The 19,338-nt window shown below is 40.0% G+C and overlaps 1 protein-coding gene across 3 annotated transcripts; it reads right to left on the bottom strand.

Annotated features, from left to right (window-relative positions):
• Positions 1-996: 996 nt before the first annotated feature.
• On the bottom strand, positions 997-17,918 carry MLF1 (myeloid leukemia factor 1). Of its 3 annotated transcripts, XM_082486969.1 has the most exons (9): positions 17,825-17,918; positions 12,437-12,599; positions 9,554-9,598; positions 7,115-7,204; positions 6,123-6,251; positions 4,873-5,032; positions 4,137-4,269; positions 3,317-3,386; positions 997-3,170 (listed from the first exon to the last, which is right to left on the bottom strand). In XM_082486969.1, the coding sequence occupies exons 1-9, from the start codon at positions 17,869-17,871 to the stop codon at positions 2,994-2,996; spliced, it is 1,014 nt and encodes a 337-aa protein (XP_082343095.1). In that variant the 5' UTR covers positions 17,872-17,918; the 3' UTR covers positions 997-2,993. The 3 variants fall into 3 exon arrangements, with proteins under 3 accessions (XP_082343095.1, XP_082343096.1, XP_082343097.1); XM_082486970.1 differs by lacking the exon at positions 3,317-3,386; XM_082486971.1 differs by lacking the exons at positions 3,317-3,386; positions 9,554-9,598 and having other exon boundaries at positions 7,115-7,201.
• Positions 17,919-19,338: the final 1,420 nt, after the last annotated feature.

Raw genomic sequence — 19,338 nt, 5'->3', positions numbered from 1 at the left:
GCAGCACTGGGGGGGGGTCTCCCCAGAGCAGAGCGCAGCAGAGGGGCACAGCCCCCCCTCGCCCTGCTGGCCACGCTGGGGGGATGCAGCCCGGGGTGCCGGGGGCTCGCTGGGCTCCAGCGCACACTGCTGGCTCCTGGGGAGCTTCTCACCCACCGACACCCCCAAGTCCTTCTCCTCAGGGCTGCTCTCCATCTATTCTCCACCCAGCCTGTATTAATAATGGGCATTGAATCATCAGAGCAGTGCTGTAACTGCAGAGGAAGATTAGCTGATTATACCAAAAAAGCAACTTGGCCAGAGTCTGAGGTACCAAATCCAGAGCTGGGCTCCCCATCAAAAGAACCATATGGCAGCAGTGCATGAAGAACCCAGTCTGGTGATGTGTAAGAGAATGCTGGGTAGAGCACAGGTACCAGTTTATAACATTTTGAGTGTTGTGTTATAATAGCAAGAAAGTGTCAATTAAGTCTATGTTACATATATGCAAACAGTACCTCCCAGCTCTTTGCAGTTACTGTGTGGGGCTTCCCTCTAATAACCACCATAATGAAAGATGAAATTCTCACATTTAGTATCAAGAGCACATGTGTGATAGTATGTCATCTATTTGACAGCTAAGGTTCATGTCATAGCTCAAGGAAGCTACAGTGCATACCTAGATTCTCAAATATTAAAAAAAAAAAAAAAAAACAAAAAAACAAACCCAAAACCTCTCACTTTTAGGATTACACCAGGAACAGTTGGTCTTCCATACCAGAGAAGAGAAGACTCCAAGAGCAGTTCCAAAGCAGAGACTCAAGTCCCACCCCCATCTGCTTCCTTCTAGCAAACTATTTTTTTTTTTTTAGTAAATACATGTTTTCCTTCTGGAAACTGAGGGGCATACTTTCCCTCATGGCATCACTGCTGGTTTCCCAAATAAGAATGTTTCAAAACAGCCCAAAAATAAATAAAGCACGAGTCATTTTGTGGTGTAGAGTAAGTCAATAACCATAAATAATAAATAACTTTATTAAAGAATTATAGTTTCAGATGTTTCTATGTTTAACAATTTCTTTTGCATTGGATTTTAGAACATTTTTTGCATAACAAAGTAATCCATAATGAACATTAGCCTCTTTCCACTACGATTTTAAAACCATAGTATGTACTTGTTTTAGTAATTACATATATGTGTTTGTCTCAGTAAAGCATAGACAAAAGTATCAGTTGTCAGATGTTTTCTGCTATTTTCTGTTAAATAGCAGTGTCCCTCCAATCAAGCATTTGTTTTGCAGTTGCCACATGAAAAACTTTCCTGCTGTTTATTACAGGGAAATTTAAGTGACATACCCGGAAAATGCCTCCACGGCCTTATATTCCCAATGACAGGTATTGCAAAATCAATGTTGTCTTCAGCATATGGAAGATCAGGCCCTAGGGTTGTACTCTTACTTTTTAAGGAGCAAAAGTGTCCTTTAGATTCCAGGTTCTGGCAAGGTTGACTCCGATATCGCACCCTTTCAGCCTGTCCTTCTGGCAGGGGTTGCTGCCCCCCTACCGCCCGCTGAGCTCGGCTGCTCGTAGGGTGGGTCAGTAGCATAAACTCACTGCCGCTTGTATTTGCTGCAACACCAGGAGGAGACCATTGCATTAAACAAGCAAAGAAGCAATTGTCTTTCCCTTGTCAGAGTTCAACAAAAGTACTTTTGATTATTTTTGCATGTTAAGAAACACAGAATTAAATAATCTGGGGAATCTGCAGAAAGATACGATTTAAAGGGCATTTACTTTTTGGCCAAACAACTATTAATCTTAACTTACTAAAGCTATTTTCTTTTATCATATAAATAGTGCCTTTTTTAAAGGCTACACTATAAAGTTTTAGCTTTGTAATATATGCTATAGCGCTAATGCTATATGCTATAGTCTACAGAAGTTATTTACGCTACCACATGGGGAGACCAATTCTGCATAACAAAACAGCACAAACTTAACACTTGTAATACAAAGACCTTTTCTGTTCTCAGTCAGGCAGTTGCCTTTCCTCTAGAACAGAAGACTCTTTAACCAAAGAACAACAACAACAACAAGGTCAAGGGAGACCAAGTGTCAGATTTACAAACACATCTCATCTCAGTTGAGGGGGGAAATGCTTTCCCGTACACAGGGCTCTTCCAGCTTTTTAGAAGAAAAGAAATGGTGTAATCATTTCTTATCCAGTTAAGCTACCGCCCACTCAACTAATTTCTCCCACATATTTTTCTGATTAAAACCTAATAGTAACAGCCGAGTTTCTTAGAACACAGTGGTATTATTACAGAATAATTAAAAGCTACTACAGAGAATCTTGATGAATGAAAAATAATGGGCCACCGCCCAAGGAAACATACCAAGGATCAGCAATACAAAACTGACAGTCTAGGCACAGAAAATAAGAGATGCAAGCACAGCTTATGAACATAAGAATGACTATAAATGAAAATTTACTTGAAGTATTTGTCATTTTAGTATTCCTCTCACTTGTCTTTGTATTAAAATCAAGGTGAATCTGGGAATTCTATAACAATGTACAATGTGATTTTAAAGAGATACATATAGTGGCTATAGTGTATTCAAATTGCTATTAATTGCTGTATAACCTAGAAAATTAATAATTACTTCAGCCACACAAAATAAAAAGAGAGTTTACTTTTTGTGGAAGTTATAGAGTGTGAGGATAAAGTAGTTTCATTACCAGGCTTAATAAAACATCTGGGACTGGTACAGTTGTATTAGAAAAATCTTGCAAATAAAAGTATTTATTTAAAAAAAACCCCACAGAATTAGTGATAATCCATTAAAGTGCTTTTAAGTGGAAGTTTGTCAGTTTTTAATTTACTGAAACTAGATGCTTTAACCAAGGATCTGAAGTTTTAAAGAACACTCAGTTGTCAAAAGATCAGAGTAGCAAGGCACGCTATTACTTAACTAAAACAAAAAACAGAGATTGGTCATATATTCGTGTATACTTATATAAACATAAGCAATGCAGCACCATTATCTCCTCTGAAGAAACTCCATTCAAACGGAGAATGGAAGCAATTTATTTTTTGCTGCTTTTGATGGGGACATGTGTTCCTTTCACATTGAGATTCTCCAAAGAAGCTCTGGGCTCCCTGGAACCTGCAACCGCAAGTGGTTTCTCTCTGAAACAAACAACAACAACAATCACAACCACCATATGATATGGGGGTGGGGGAATATGCATTTTGTTAATTAGTAATGTGGAGGTATGGTTATTTTAGTTGTAAAACAGATTTGACTGTCCCTCCAAAACAACTTCCATTGTTACCAGCATAGAGTTGGACTGTTTCCTCATCTCGTGCACTGGATGAGAAGGAAGAATCAGCTTAGTTTGAAAACTGAAATGGAAAGTAAAGTAGCCTCTGTAATAAACCTCAAGAACTGAAGAGGCACCAGAAGGAAAGCGCTCTGTATAGTTTACAGAAGAGGAGCATTTACCTTCTGTAGCACTCACTACCAAACATGCAACCAACAAAAGTTTCAGTGGAAGTTGTGATGTCTATGTCAATAAGAGGGGGGGGAAAAAACCCCAAAGCTTGGCGGATAGCAGTCTACACAGGGGAGCTCCTGCACTTACAGATAAAGTCCTTGTTCCTACACAGACTTCCCGATCCTCGGATTAGAAGAGATCGCATTTGAAATCTAACCCTGAAGAGAGGGGTGCGTCTGTCTCCAACTATATGGAAGGTGTCTTCCCTTTTACACAAGAGAACAGATCAACCGAGCCCTCAACAAGGATTATACCTTAATGCTATTAACCCAGTTTAATGACTGTGGGGGGAGCTACAACATTTGTACATAGTTGAGCTAAGAGCACTGGCATATTTCTCCAGAAAAATCACTCACCATTTTAGCCTATCAATTCATTAATTAATTCTCAGTCAAAAATACCGATTCTCTTCAAAATTTAGATAAATAGTGTAAGGCAGTATTTTGTTATTGTGGCATCATGAGAAATGGGGGAATAAAACACGCTATTTCTGCTCAGATTGCCAGTAAGCACTGTTTGTTCATAAACAGATTGCTTCAGAATTGAATTGTCATTCTGTTGCAAGTATTTCCTTATTCTGGTAGGAAACTATTTTTACCTTCTTGATGCATCTTGCTTGGGTATGTGACGAATACTTCGGTACTTCGGAGCTTCTAAATTGCATCTAGTTCTAGATGGCTTGAACTTCATAATCTCTTTCTGCCACTCTTCATCAAAGGTCTGGGCCTCAGCTAAAAAACAGTTAAAGTTCACTTATTTTTAATAAATGCAAGCAAGATAGGAAAAAACATGAAGTGAAAATTAGGTTTTTTGAACAGTGTTTTTTTAAACTTGTGGTCCATGACTCCTCACATGGCCTGCAAGCTATTTCTAGGGTAACTGTAAAAGACAACTAAAAGCTCACTGCCAGTAGGCTTACGTTTGGAAGATCAAAATTAAAAAACCTGAAAGTCATTATATTGTAAAAGTATACGCACATTTTAACAACACATCTCTTAAATATGAATTTTATGTTAGCCACAAACAAACACACAGCACAAAGTAAAATCCTGTTAAAAGTTTGTTTGAAACCATAAAATATCATTAAAAGTACTCTCAAATATGAGCAGCTGTTGTACAAACAAACAGTACCAACTGCAACACCACAGTATGTTCAAGTCTAACTGGTTACTTAAACTTAGGTTGTCCAAATTTCTATCAACTACGGAAACTTGATTTGCAGACTTTCAGACTGTCTGAAAAAGTCCCTTTAAGATGTCTCAAATTGCAACTTCAAAATTGCTATGTGAAACAACAGTGTAAAGCCTCTTAGAGAACTGCATAAAAAGACATACTTTCATCCAGGTTGATGAATTCTTGGTTCATTTCTTCATCACCAGTCTTCCTGTTCTTTGATTTTTTAATGACATGCGCACGATCATGAATATGATGACCAATAGCCATTTTTTCCAGTCCACTTTCAGAATCCCTGACTGCTTTTCTTGTCTCCTTAACCTGTACAAAAAAGGGAAGTAAGTGTCCTTCCAACCAAAAAAAAAAGGTAAAAATATCTAAGAAAAATCCAGTTTTCTTCCCCAAAGTTTTTATATCTTTCTTTTTCAAAAGTTAGGTTTTTCAGGCTTTTCCTGATGTCTCATTTACTGCGTTGGCTGAAAATACACCAATAAAGTACAGATGAAATCTCTTTTCTTTCTGCCAACAGACAGGAAGATTAAACAAGAACACCTAAAGCTCCTTAAGTAACATACATACAGGAAAAAAAGCCTAGTCTAAATATACAGCATGCAGACAAGTCTTCAACATTCTCCTTGACAACAGAATGAATAACAGCCGATGCCAATATTCTCAGCATGAAGGGACAACTAATTACTGGGTTGTCGTGTTGCCTGGCTTGAAACCCAGGCAACCGCTTATCACTGTGTTCATAGGTATTATTATTAGAACCTTTTTGATAACTGAGTGTCTGCTTGAGCTTGAACATAACCCACAGCCAATCATGCCCAACGGCCTTTACCGCTCGCATATAGTCTTTCATGAACCTTGCTTCAGGGTTCAAATTCAAATTCAAATTTCTTAGCAGAATTAGACGCAACAGCTGCAAGGAAGTCAATGAAAGGGCACCTCCATCTGAAGCATTACATAAGCATTTAAAAGTGCCCCAGTAAAGGGGATGATTCGAAGCCATGTTTTGCAAATAGACTGCCTCTTGCTATCTTACATTTTAGACAGAATTTTACATGTACAAGAAGATTAATTATAGCAAAGAAAAAGACACTGGAGACCGCCTTGAAGAATCAGCTGTCCTGGCACTCCATTTTTCCAGTCTTTGATAGGCAGACAATTTATTTAGACATATACTTAGAAGCATACAAATTACAAGGAAGAAAGCAGCACTTCAGCCTAAGCAGCCTTTAATATAGAGCAATATTTAAACAGACATATATTTTTCTAAATTATAACAGTAACTGTCTCCAGTAAAAACAACCTGAAGGAAACTCTGGTTTAGTATAGATGAACTTATTCCAATAAGTTTGGATTCCAGTAATTACATACCACCTTTTTGCTGCATCTCAGCACTACTTACACCTCCTGGAGCTGTGCGTGTCTGAGCTGAAGCTTGGAAAACTTTTGGTGGTTCATCCCCTACTTTGGAGTAGGTCATCACAGAGGAGGAGCTGAATGTGTGTGCATCTGGATGGATGGACAGGTCATCCTACAAGCGATGTAGACTTCTTATTAATAAAAGTTAAAACTTGTGGATAACAGGTACTTATTACAATCCGAGACTATCTTACTATGAAAAGAATAACCCTCTGAAAAATTAACTCTCAGTCCTGGCACCATAGATACGGCCTGTTGGGAAGAGACTTCGGCATTTGATCTGCCCTCGCTCTTGTCCGAGCCTTGTCTGGCCACAGGTCTCCCCATGCCAGGAAACATGACAACAGATAAAAAGCATGGGCAGCAATAAGCAACTGCTCAAACGCTCACCCTGGCATAGTTTAGCAATGAAGATATAACCTGTAACAGCAGTCTTGCCACATACAGTATATAATAATGTGTGTAAAGAGTTCAGGTGAACTAGGACTTAAGCAATAATGGTTACAAGCCATTTTACAAGGCCAGTGAAACACAGTAAATACACCCAGCAACACTTAATAGATACCAGTGTTTATCTTCAGAGACTGAGAAGAAAGAAGCAGTACTGAAAATAAAATCAGAGGAAGGTCTATATGTAGGGTGGCATTTAGGCGTTTGTGGTTTTGTTGTTTAAGTGTACAGTAACACTTTAAACTGCTCCTTCACTTAAGGTGTCAGCTCTGGCAACAGCCAGAGACCAGATAACTTACAACAGCTCTAACCCCCAGAGAATCAAGCATATTTAAAGTACTGTTGTTAGCAAATAATCAGCGACAGCATAGAGAATTATAACAATGATAAAGTCTGAGGAATAAAAAAATTCTTACTATCTGCTTGAGACTAGTAACCTTTTTCTTGGCAGTACTTTGAGTAATATTTCAAACAACTGTCATTCGCCAATACAATTAATTTTAGAACACATTTTAGAAAACTTACAAATTTTCTTTGCATTTCCAGCATACTGTTTCTCATATTTGACATCATCCTGTCCATTGCAAAAAAAGGTTCCCCAAAATCTGCATCCTGCTAAAAGAAGAGACATGAAAATTAAAACAGTTTTCTCACTCTGCAAGTTCTGAGGCTGGTTTTTTTTTTACATGCATCTTCAATGCAAATCAGACCATCAAAAAAGTTTTTCACAGACATAGACAAGCCAAAATACACCTTTTCAAATGAAAAATCGAAAGCTAGCATGGGGAGCTTGATTGTTAAGTTAAAGATGCCGGAAAGACAGAAGTGAAAGATTTGACACTCAAATATCAAAATAAGCTCATATTGTGGCCAATTTACAAGAACTATTTCCATATACCTTCTAACCTAACTAGCTTCTGCTGTAAAAGGTACTATATGGCCCTCCATACCTCATAATTTATTGAAGATCAAACTACCTCTATTACGCAGATCCCTTAATGCATATGGAATCACACTGAAAATGCATCCCGGCAGATATAGCTGCTCTTTTGCAGAAATAGTGTACATTACTCATAAAAGGCCAGTGTGGAAAAATCAGAGAACCATAACTTGGTCTTTCAAGGGCAGTTAATTACTTAATGCTATAGGTGTATTCAACAAAACATTCATTTGTTATTTTGACATGAAAGTAGAAGATCCAGTGTTGCACAAAGGATAGATACTAAGACAGGCTGCCATGCACAGAATTTTATTAATAGGATCTGTAGCTGATGGCATATACTGAGCATACTGATAAAAGCTGCTTTTGCAAGAAAACAAAACAAACAAATTAGAGAGATGGGAGGACAGAAAGTAGGGAAGAGGTGAAATCTGCTAAGTGACCATCTGGGAAGACAGCAATGCTGTCCCAAACGAGCATCCTCCTCTGGGCTCCTCTCCAGTGCAGCAGGTGGTGATAAAGATGATTTTCGCCAGGACTTTCCTCTCCTACTGTGAGCTTTTCCTCAGGACCCGTTCAAACTCCCTACTGTGCTGCCTGGTTTCCCACATGAGCAGCTGTGGTTGGAGTAAGTTAGTTAAGAGGGAGCACCACACACTGGTTGGTTGGTTGGTAAGCTTCTAGACGTGCACATGCCTCGTGGCTCCCCAGGAGAGCTGCTGCACCACCACCGCACTCTGGTCCACAGGTACGAGGCCATGAGAAGAGCAGGGGAAACAGCTCCCCAGGGCCCTGCAAAAGCCAGCAGCTTTGGGAAGAGGCAGGCTGCTGGGGTGCACATAGCAGTCCTTTGCACTACTAAGGTGCTACGAAACACCAGGGCGCTAATTACAATAGCAAACACCCCACATTCCTCCAACTACTGGAAATATAGAGAATTAAATTTAAATAAATTCATTTAAATAGGTATGTATTTAAAAGTTTAAAAATAAAATCTGCAGTTTACACACAAAAATAAGTAAAATTCAGGTATAGAAAATCTTCAGTTGTTTCTTGAGTAGCAAGAAATCTGAATCCTTAAGGGCTATCAAAACCTCTGGGCAATAATTACACACCATTTAGGGCATCAAATCATTACAAGTATCAGTAACTCCAGAAAACTGCATTCTACAGTTAGAAATCTGCATGTTGACCAATGACATTACATAGTAATCAGCTGTAACTATGGAACTACATGCCATAGATTGGGGCAGGGGGAGTAAAACCATAGCCTGTGCAGTTAATAGCAAAAGAACTTTGATTAGCTAATACACTTTTTGCATACAGCAAGATGCCAATTTGTGCCTCTGGAAGGGATAATTAAGCAAGTAATACTTTTAGAACTGAAAATTCAAAGACCCATGCTTATTTTTACCTGCTCTGCAAGTGAGAGACACTCTTTAAGCTACCACTTTTCAATCTGAGGACCCTCTAAAGCCTTCCAAAGGATGCAAAAAGCTCCACGAGGCTCCTAGCAATAAACTTTTTACAGATCTTTTACAAGATATTCCAGACCCCCTGCAAGCCACAGCTGAAAATGATTCCAAGCCCAGTTCCAGTGCAAATTCTGTCTTCAGAAGCTGGCCTGTCTAGCTGTGACCAGTGCTACAGGTCTTATCCGTATCACAGACACAAACACACTCCAAGCAGCATTCAAAGTTTTGAGTCTCTCTCCAGGGATTATTTCATTCATATCCAGAGATAAAGCACCAACAGATACATCGCCAAGTAGAAAAGCCAGCTGCTAAGTAGTAACTTTTCCAATCTTGATATCAGCATATTTAATCTACCCCAGCATTTTCAATTAATAAGGAAAAAATATAATTAAAAAAATATTTCTCAAATTATATTGTTCCACATATCTAAACACCAACAAAAGCAGTTTGCAAGCACACTGAGACTAGCCTTTGTCCATGCTTTGGTTATACAGACAGTATGCACATGCTAGCAAGAGCTACAAGGATTATTGCTCCTGAGATACTAACCCCTCTACCAAAGCCTGCAAAGGGCATGAGGGAGCAGCTTGTTGCCTGGAAGAAAAAGGACCAGCGTCTTTTAGTTACTATACCTGTTATCAGACACAGCAGAAGTAACTTTCATATACAGCAGGTGATATTAAACATTTCTGATCAAATAAAAACAGTCACTCAAGTGGACCTTGGTAATCTATAGCATGCTACAACAATATAATATGAAATAGTCTCCGCTCTATACAAGTAATATATTTATACCAATGATATTGGAAAGTGATAGCTGTCACCACACTTAAGTCATATTCACATGTATGTGCTAGAAGCACTTAAAGCTAGAAGTTGAGAAATGTTTGTATACCATAGCGACCTAAATGGCATACCATTTTAGAGCTTAAAAAGTTAAGTGATGCAGCTGACCTGTTGACGAGTACTCTTTATGTATTACAAGAGATTAATGCAAATATAAAAAGATATTTCTGTAAAATATCCATATATCCCTTGTGATAAACAAAATGAAGTCTAACTTGTCAGAAGTTTCAAAGGTCATTGCAAAGAAGTTCTAGGTAAATCTATCATCATATACAGAACCACATGAAGACAAATCCCCCATGAGTAAATTATAATCTTCTGCAGTTGTATAAATAGATGTAGCTATAAACACCAGCAAATACAGTTCCTGTTTGACCAACTGAAATTGAATATCCCTATATGACAGGGCAATGAGATGCTAGAAAACACATCGACGTTTCCAGGAAACTAAGACTGGAGAGCTATATAAAAGCCCACCTAAAGAAAAGACTGGTTAGGCAGAAGAACCAAACACTTTACAATAACTCTAAGTACAAAAGGAAGGAATTATCCAATTCTTGAATACCTTTATGAACTCTGATTGCAGTTCTGTCTAACATGTAGTGGCAGAACAGAATATACCAAATGCAAAAGGGTATCCTTGGAAAAAATAAAGTTGTAAGTCATAAAAAGTTTATAAACTCTATTTTAGAATACATACTATAAAAGCTGTTAAATAGTTGCCTCATATATATGACGATCAGATATCCAAACAAAACCAAATGACAGTATCTCTTCAGATGTTTTACCCCATTCCTCCTCCTCCTCATATCCTTTCCCCCTTCCCTCCCTCCAAATGGCTAAAAACTGACACTGCAAACCTGTTTGAGAAAGGAAAAGTATTTTCAAATTTGAATACAATATTAATGCACATTGAGGTGTTGCAACAAATTCTGTTCCTTATAAAGCAGTTTTCAGCATGCTATAGTTTACTTAAACATAGAATTACAGTATCAGTAATCAGTAGAGGTAATTTTAACAAAGTATTTTACACGGCAATAAAGATATCCATCTTTTCCTACATAAAAATCTAATTATTTTAAGTGTTTGAATAATTTCTGGAAGGAAACCAGTAAAAGCAGTTTGAGACTACAACAAGGCTCAAATAATCAGTGTTGAGTCTCCTGTGACATCTGACAACTCTTAGGTGAAACATGAGGAAGATTAAAAGATAGTGGAAAGATTTTAGCAGGTGTGGAATTCTTTTGTGCTTATCAAAATAACACAGCGCTCTTGCACCTTTAAATCCTGTAACCACACATAAAGGTTTTCTATGTCTCACATTTACCCCTCACTGCCAAGAACAAGGGATACAAACCCCACAAAATATTAGGGTAAGGCTTGACATTCTTTTTCTAAAGGAAAAAAGTTTGATCTGTTTTTATGCACCTTCTGAACCAAGGCCTGAGAATCTGCTTTGGTAAAGGAAAGATCATGCCCTAATGAGATACAGCAACATCTATATTTGAAACTAACCAGCAATGTATGAGCACAGAGGAAAGAATCTGACAGTTACCCTTTTGACTTGTAGGCGACAGTCCGTGTTTCAGCTTTGTTTATTAAGCTCTAACTATCTAGGTTTGAACAACCCACACCAAACCTGGCTGAGTTCCACAAGACCTTGTAATCTGTTTTCTCTCCAACTGTTTTTTAAAAAATCAAATGCGATTCGTTATAGTAAGAGATCATTCAGCTGCAAAATATTTTGTCTGGTGGAGGGAGAGAAACCAACTTCAAACATACATCCTTTCTAAATACAGCAATTAGATAAGGTTTAGCTACAGAAGCGTTAGATATAATTGTCCTGCATGCCCAGAGTGTTTAAAAAGATACTTCATGTAAAACACAGATCATTGCCAACTTCTCAGTTTCAGAAATACTGGGTTTCATATCAATTTCTCTGATCTTTAATTCTTATATTGTTGTATCTGGAGGAAACATTAAGAATCAGACGAAATACAGAATGCAAAGCCTTTATTCTCATTTGCAAAGTTGAAACAGGGTTTAAAATATCTGTGTAGATACTATTTAGGTGGTTGAAACACAGGTTTGTGTTAGATCAAACTAACATAAGAAACTAGACACAAGATAAAATGCAGAGTGAAGGCATAAACATTTCAAGGTACCTTTTTAAGTAAAGTTAGCATAAAAAGGAAATAAGCGTTCACAGAAGGCTCTGTCGTTGGACATTTTTAATGCCTTTCTGTAATAGAAACACTTAATACGTAATATTTATTAAACTAAACATTATTAAATGTTTAGTTTGTTTCATTAAATATTGTATAGTCAAGGTTCAATAACATACAGACTTGTTATTAGTCCTAACTGAAGTTTGTCAGCATTGAGTAATAGGTCACTAAGGAACAAAGAGAGATATTATCCACATTTTACTCAGTGACGAAATAATCTGACCAAGGTTGCAATAGCTGAGCCAGGCCTCTGTTTCCACTGGACCAAATTTAACAGAAATGGAAATGTGAAGCCGACTATACTACTAGTAAATGTAAATTCCATGTAGCAATCCTTAGAGATTAAGAAAATACTTACTCTGCGATTTCCTCTTAGAGCAACCTGAGAGTCCTGGTGTGCTCTTCGATCTACTGTTCTCTCCCCACCATCTGTTATACTGAGAAATGGATCTCGTCCAAAAGGATCAGAAAAGCTTCTCATCATCTGCCGCATATATTCATGATGTGCGGCAAAAGGATCCCTGAAAAAGACATATTTCACATAGAAAGTCATCAGGGTTTATTCCAAGCTATGTAAAATGGATCTGAAATTTTTAAAACATCCCATATGGGTCCTATTAAAATAAAGAATTTGAATAAAGAACCAACTAGGCAATCTCCTGTTCTTCACAAATTGTCACTTCTTCCACTTTTCTTCCCATCTCACAGGTTGGTTGGGTGTTTTAGTTCTTCTGTATTCATTGCTCTCTTATGCTCTTGAGTGTCCATATTGCTTTTTTTCTTTCCTCATCATTTCCAAAAATAGTCCATCCTTTGCAGACATCTTTCACTCCAGCCTATGTTTACTATCTGCCAGGAACTATAAAACTGACTTATATTTCTCACTACTTCTACCTCCAACCCCCGATATTAAAAGAACTGGTTTGTTTTTTTTTTTTTTTTTTTTTCTCATTTTTTCCCCTTTTACCTTCCAAAGCTTAGCACAGTACTACTCACTGAACTCATCGTGTCCCAGGAGATTCTTCCCCTCGCTCCCCAAATTTATTTTGCTGGCTACTCCCATTCTACTTTTCATCGTCCTTGACCCACGTGCTCAAAAACACATACCATCCTCTAAATTCAAGCCAGCTTCATCTCCTTTTAGTCACCCACTATTGCATCTTTGCCTTCCCTTTCCTCTCCCTCCACAAATCATGTTCTCACATCCCTTTTGTCTGCTTAGGCAGAAAGATTCTTACTGGCTTTTTGCTTTCCTGTTAGTTTTCCCCGCTCTTCTCTTCTCTTTGTATACACTCAACCTGTTTCCAAAAACCTACAGAACCCCATCAGTAATCCCAAAGCCTGGCTTGCAAGTGAAATATTGCTGAAGTTGCTCTCCAGTATTACCTAATTCTTTGCATTCTCTAATTTGGACAAGAACAAAATATCTCAAACTGAGGCCAAAGGAGGAACGAAATACGATTTTGTCAGAAGCACAATACATGATCACTACCGAAGCCTGTGGTCCAAGGCTACAAATTATTACTTCAAACAAAAAACATGCTTCATTTCCTCCCTTCATCTCCAGTCTAATTTTCTCCTTTGCTATTCTGCTGAAAGCCACTTTATTAGTGTTAACAGTCATTTCCCAGGTATGTTTGCTCAGACTTAATTGCACCTCATCTTCCTTCCTATCAATTTCCTGGCACTCCCCAGACACCTCACATCCTCGTTCTCTCCAGGACACCACAGCCTTTCCCATGACATCTCATGCCGCCATGAAGAAGAGCTTCAGGTTGTTCCTCCAACTTATTCAATAGCCAATCACCTCTTGAAAGCCTCCTGAACAGCTTTTCTATTCTCCCCACCCCTTATCTTCAGTCCCATGAAAACTAGTTTCCACACCATGTGGCCACTTTGATCTCTTTGCTTTGTACTGTCTGTTCTTGTGCTAAAGTTGCATTTATTTTTTCTGTTTAGGTGAAAAGGAAATAAGGTTACAAACATAACACTGGATTAATTTTCAAACAAGGTTTTTTAACCCAACAACATCCCTTTAAGCTACACAACATACTTAACTCACTCTAATGCAAACAGACCTTTACAGTTAAGAAGTATCTTTACCGTTGCCATTAAGCAGACCCTAATCTACCCCGCTCACATGACTGCTAGCTTTAACTTCAGTCCTATTGTGATAAGCAGCTTGCACACAGCAAGTGTCCCCTCATTTTTCACAGGATGAAAAACAGATGGAAAAAGCCACTGCACAAGCCAAGATGAGGGAAGCACACAAGCGCTACTACAGTATATGCATACTTCCATCAAATCTATCTTGACACCAGAAACTTCAGACAGGTTTGGTAATCAAAACATAAATAAATATGAACTGTATTCCACCAGTAACTTACACGTAACAAAATTTCTCCCCAGTCCCTTCCAGTTCAAAAGAAGTAGGATGCTCATAAAATAAGTTATCTACAACACATCATAAGCAAAACAAGATTCCATAGATTTAATGTAGATAATAAAAACTGGTTGAATTCAGTGTGCATAACATGCTGTAATACATCTCACCTGACATGAAATAATGCTTCACACCATGTGAAATTGTCCTTTTTGCCTTATTTCAATTTCTCTGGCCATTCAACCTCTGCTAGATCTATTTGGTACACTCATACCTGCATCTAAAACTGTGGGGTTTTGTTGTTGGCTGTTTTTTAAAAAAGTAAAGGTCTGTGAATCAATTTGTAAATACATCTTCTTACTATCAGAGATAGGGAAGTAAGACATATGCTCTGGAATGACATATTTAGGAACAGAAATAAAATGTCCCAATTTTCTAGGGACATTTTAAGGAGCCATTCATAAAAAGGTCCAGTGTTGTCAAGCCTCAAAAGAAATACTACAATTTCAGTAGGGGAAAAACAATGGAACGTCAACAGAGAATCTGTGCGGAAGACAAGATTTCCAAGGAATTAAACCTATCACCTTTATGGCTCTGATGACTGAAACTCTAACCATAACTACAAAACAAATATATCACCCTTACAAAAAAAAAAAAAAAAAAAATATATTAAACAAGTTAAAGTCTCTCCAGTACAGGATGCAAGATCTGAAGTTCTTTGTTCAAATCACAGATTTTCTAGGATGGCAACAGGTGGAGAGCACCCTAGTTTAATTACTATTGATCATATCTGACTTAAAATTTGACCTTTTTTAGGGGGGGGAGGAGGGGGGGAAGATACTTTTGATCAGACAGACAGGATTTCAGCACAGCTTGTATTATTATACCACAAAAGTGGTGGGGGAAAAAGAGAGTGGGTTCTATAAGGGTTTGCACACAGAATTTGTGCCCATGTTAAGCACTGTAAGTTATTTTCAAAATTAAGCCCTGAATGAATTTATACAATTAATACATTTGTTGTTCCACTATCCTACATTAACAAAATTTTGTCTCATAAGTAGTTAACATGACATTCGGGTTTTTGCAGGAATCAATAAAGGGAACAAAAACCTTCAGCCTCCAAGACTGTTACAGTCTCAAACAAGTGTCTACTATATGGAGAAAAAGACATTAAAAAGGTTGATACTGCTAATGCATATGCAAGCGAGGATTTTCACTAAGATGCATCTCACTTGATAAGCTCTTGTATGATTCAGGCTTAAGCTCCAAAGTTTAAGGCTCTATGTTCCAGCTGAAACCTTTTCAGGGTGTTCTAGTAAAAGTACAGTGTTACTCCTTGATTCTCAACTGACCAGGAACATGCACTGAAGTAGTGTCCTAAAACAATAAATTCAGTCTATTATTTTTGAAAACTGTACTTCCTATTAAATTAATATTTTTTTTAACATAGGAAGTTATGTAAGCCTGAAGTTGCAGAATCACACTGGAGATAACACCTGGAACAATAAAACAAAAGCTGAGCACTGGTAAATTAAAAACAGAGGCCAACTGCACTTGGCAGAGAAGACACCACTTCTGCACCTGTCCAGGCTATTCAGGATGAAACTCAGCTGGGCCCAGGCAGCACTTTGGCTGACTGACCCATGTTTCCCCAGGCCAGCTGCTCACAGATAGAGACATTTCTTTTAACTCAGGCACTATTTCCAGTTCAGCAGTGAAAATCTCTCCTTGTGAGGCAACAGAAGCTTACTATTACACTATTTTGGAAGCTAATCTTATCTGAAGTAATAAGCTCATTTCCTTAACTACATGCAAAACAGGTTTACAAGGACAGTGCCAAGAAAATGAATCTTAATATCAACTCTCATCTCTCTCATGCACGCTCCCTTCCTCTATCTTCTGCAATCTTTTTTTCTCCTACAATTTTAAACTACATTAGTGGCTACAATAAAAATTAATAAATAAAAAGAATAAATAAGAGGAAAGCAACTGATATTTCAAAAGCACATAACAAATTACTACAAACAAGAATTTCCATTATTGTTTTAATTTAATGCAGAGGATTTGCATGGCGAAGGTTCCTGCATAGTGTATCCTGCATGTAACCGATGAGTTGTTATAATAGCGTGCATATTCCTAGAAACCAAGTGTACTAATCCATCTTGCACAGCTTTAGAAACTGTCCCACCGCTAGGAATGTGCTTTTGCAGCGAAGCAGTAGATTCTCCTTTAAGAGGTACAAACGCAGCCTCAGCTAGAATATCCTGTAACTAAGAGATAGAGTCAACAAACCGACATCACAGGGCCCCCTCATCCACCCACCAGCATTACCCCTTATCTTTGCTTGTAATTAAGCTCCGCATAGTTTTTCTAAAGACGTGGTACTTACTAAAATAATTGAGGGTCCTCTGAGTTCTCCCATCCCATTCGCACCCGCTACAGATTAGTTTCTGACAAAAGATGTCAAATGGGGCCAGAGTAGATAATTCAGTAGTTTTGGCTGTTCCAGCACTCCAGGGGAGCATTTGCACAGACACACTACCTAGATTTAAGTTTCAGTGGCAAAAGAAGATTCCCACCAGGAATAAACTGATTTCAGAGTTGAGTACATAGAGGTGCTCTACCACCAGCACAACCGTTGTGCCTATGGCATAGAAATTAAAAAAAAACCCACCTGCTGAGCTAAAGCATCAACATCCACTCAGGAAACCAGTACAAGGACTGACAGTTTGCCTTTACTGATCTCACACACAGGTTTGCAAAGTTTTAATGCAAAACCAGCTGGTGTTATCTTTAGCGTATGCATCAAGAACAGGAGCTCAGAAACAGTCAATAGAAAAAAAAATAATAAAAAAAGAAAAGCTAGAACATCCAGCACCTGTCCGCTTTTTAGGAAACCGAAGAAAAAACAACATCAAGAAACTCAAAGAAATGGAGGTGAAGATTTTTTTTCTCAGTAGATGTCACTATGAAATTATGATTAAGTTCTTCACTGCGCCATGAGACAGGAAACATTACAAAGCATTACTGAAGAGGGGAGTAAGAGACACGACCCTGGTATTTAAAAATCACTGGCAACAATTTAACCCCTACATAGTTTTAAAGGGCACTCCTCCGCACGTTCGTTTCTTTCGGGTAACTGGAGGAGCGCGGCCGTGAACCACACCGGCGCTTTAACCCCGCACAGGCACGCGTCCCCCACGGCGACAAGACCCTCCAAACGCTTCTTCAGGCGGCGGCCGACCCACCACCCCCGACCCGCCACCTCGCAGCCCCCCCGCGGCGCTGAGGCCCCAGAGGCCGCCGCCCACCAGCCCGACCCGTCTCCCCGCGTCGCGGGAGGGCGCCGGCCGGGCCCCTCACCGGAAGAAGGGGTCCTCCTCGAAGCAACGCCCCAGGCCCCCGAACATGGCTGCGGCTCCCCGCCGGTGTGAGCGCCGCCAGCCCCGCCGTTCCCTCACAGCGACACCCGCTTCCCCACCTGACGCCTACCAGCGCCGCTATTGGCCGCCGCGGCTGTGACGACGCCGAGAGGGGCGGGGCTCGGTGGGGACCGCCGTTGCCATGGCAGCCGTCGCCGCCGCCGCCGCGGCCCGGCTCCAGAAGGTTCGGCCCGGGGACCGGCGCGGGGCCCGGCGGGGAGCGGGGCGCAGCCCCACGCGTGGAGCCCCACGCTGCTCCTCGGGCTGCCTCTCCCCGAGCCCCGTTTTTGCCCGGTGAGGCGGCGGGGCCCGGCCCGGTCCGGCTTGGGGTTGCAGGCCCCGGCGGGGAGTAGGCCCGTCCTCCACCCCGGCTCCTGTCAGGCGTTTGCGGGTCGCCGCTGTCGCCCGCTGCCCCGTCCTTAGCAATTTTAAAAATTATTATATTTTTTCCAGTAGGTGGCAGTAAAATAAAGCGACCGTGTTGTGCGAGGCAGGCTGCCTCCCCTTTCCCGGCGGCTGGAAACCAGGGTTTTGCCTGAGCGGGAGCCGTGGGACGAGCAGTGGCACCTCAGTGGAAAGCATCAACGGCCTATGCTAAAAGCAGCCATAAATAGCTGTTCCAGCAAAATATAGCAATGAGGAAAACCTGAGGCCGGGATGGAGGAAGGGTATCTGACCGCAGTTGCTGCTTTGGCTGTGGGTGGCTGTCACAGCCGTTTGTGGATCGGGATTACCTGTCACTCCACACCAGCCAAGCACTCACAAGGTATATCCGATTTCTGAGGCTTTACGGTAGTTACCTTCTGGCCAGCACTTCATTCTGTATTGCTTAACTGTACCGGCTTTGGAGGTGAGAATGGTTAGGATTACTGGTTAAACAGAAAGGGGAAAAGAGCTCTTTGTCTTCTTGGCAGCAAGAAGCAAGTCCCACAGCCGGCTGTAAAGGAGAAACTGCTCAGCAAACCCTGTCGCTGGGCATGGTTGTCAAAGCAAGGTTCAGTAAAAGAACGGAGCAAATACATGGGTAGCGTTATCTATGTTTCCCGAAGAGCGGAGTGGTTGTGAACATGTAGGGGTGTGTATGAGAACTATGGTTATATATAAACTTGCTTCTGAAAGAGGGCAGTTTGAAAGAACCAAAGGTATAGGAATGTCATCTTCATTCTTCATATAAATGGGAGAATTGTGGAGGAAAGTTTATGTGTTTGGCAAAATTCTCCTGGTCTAGATGGCAAAGTTTCTCAGAGCCGTGAGCCTGGGGGTTGTTTCCTCTCTTGAGTCTCCTGCCGAGAGGCAGGTGAAGGCTCTTCCTTCCTCTCCTCACATCTCTTTCAATATCCCAGATTTTAGGGGAAATATAGAAAATGTGCTTGGGATAATCAGGTAGGATTAAAGAGCATCGGAGTATTTATATGGCAGTCATGAAAGTAGATCCTTCGTTCTGCTAAGATCCAT

This window comes from Vanellus vanellus, assembly GCF_965231255.1.
Source record: "Vanellus vanellus genome assembly, chromosome: 8".
NCBI lineage: Eukaryota > Metazoa > Chordata > Aves > Charadriiformes > Charadriidae > Vanellus > Vanellus vanellus.
This window is presented reverse-complemented; position numbering and strand designations above follow the sequence as displayed.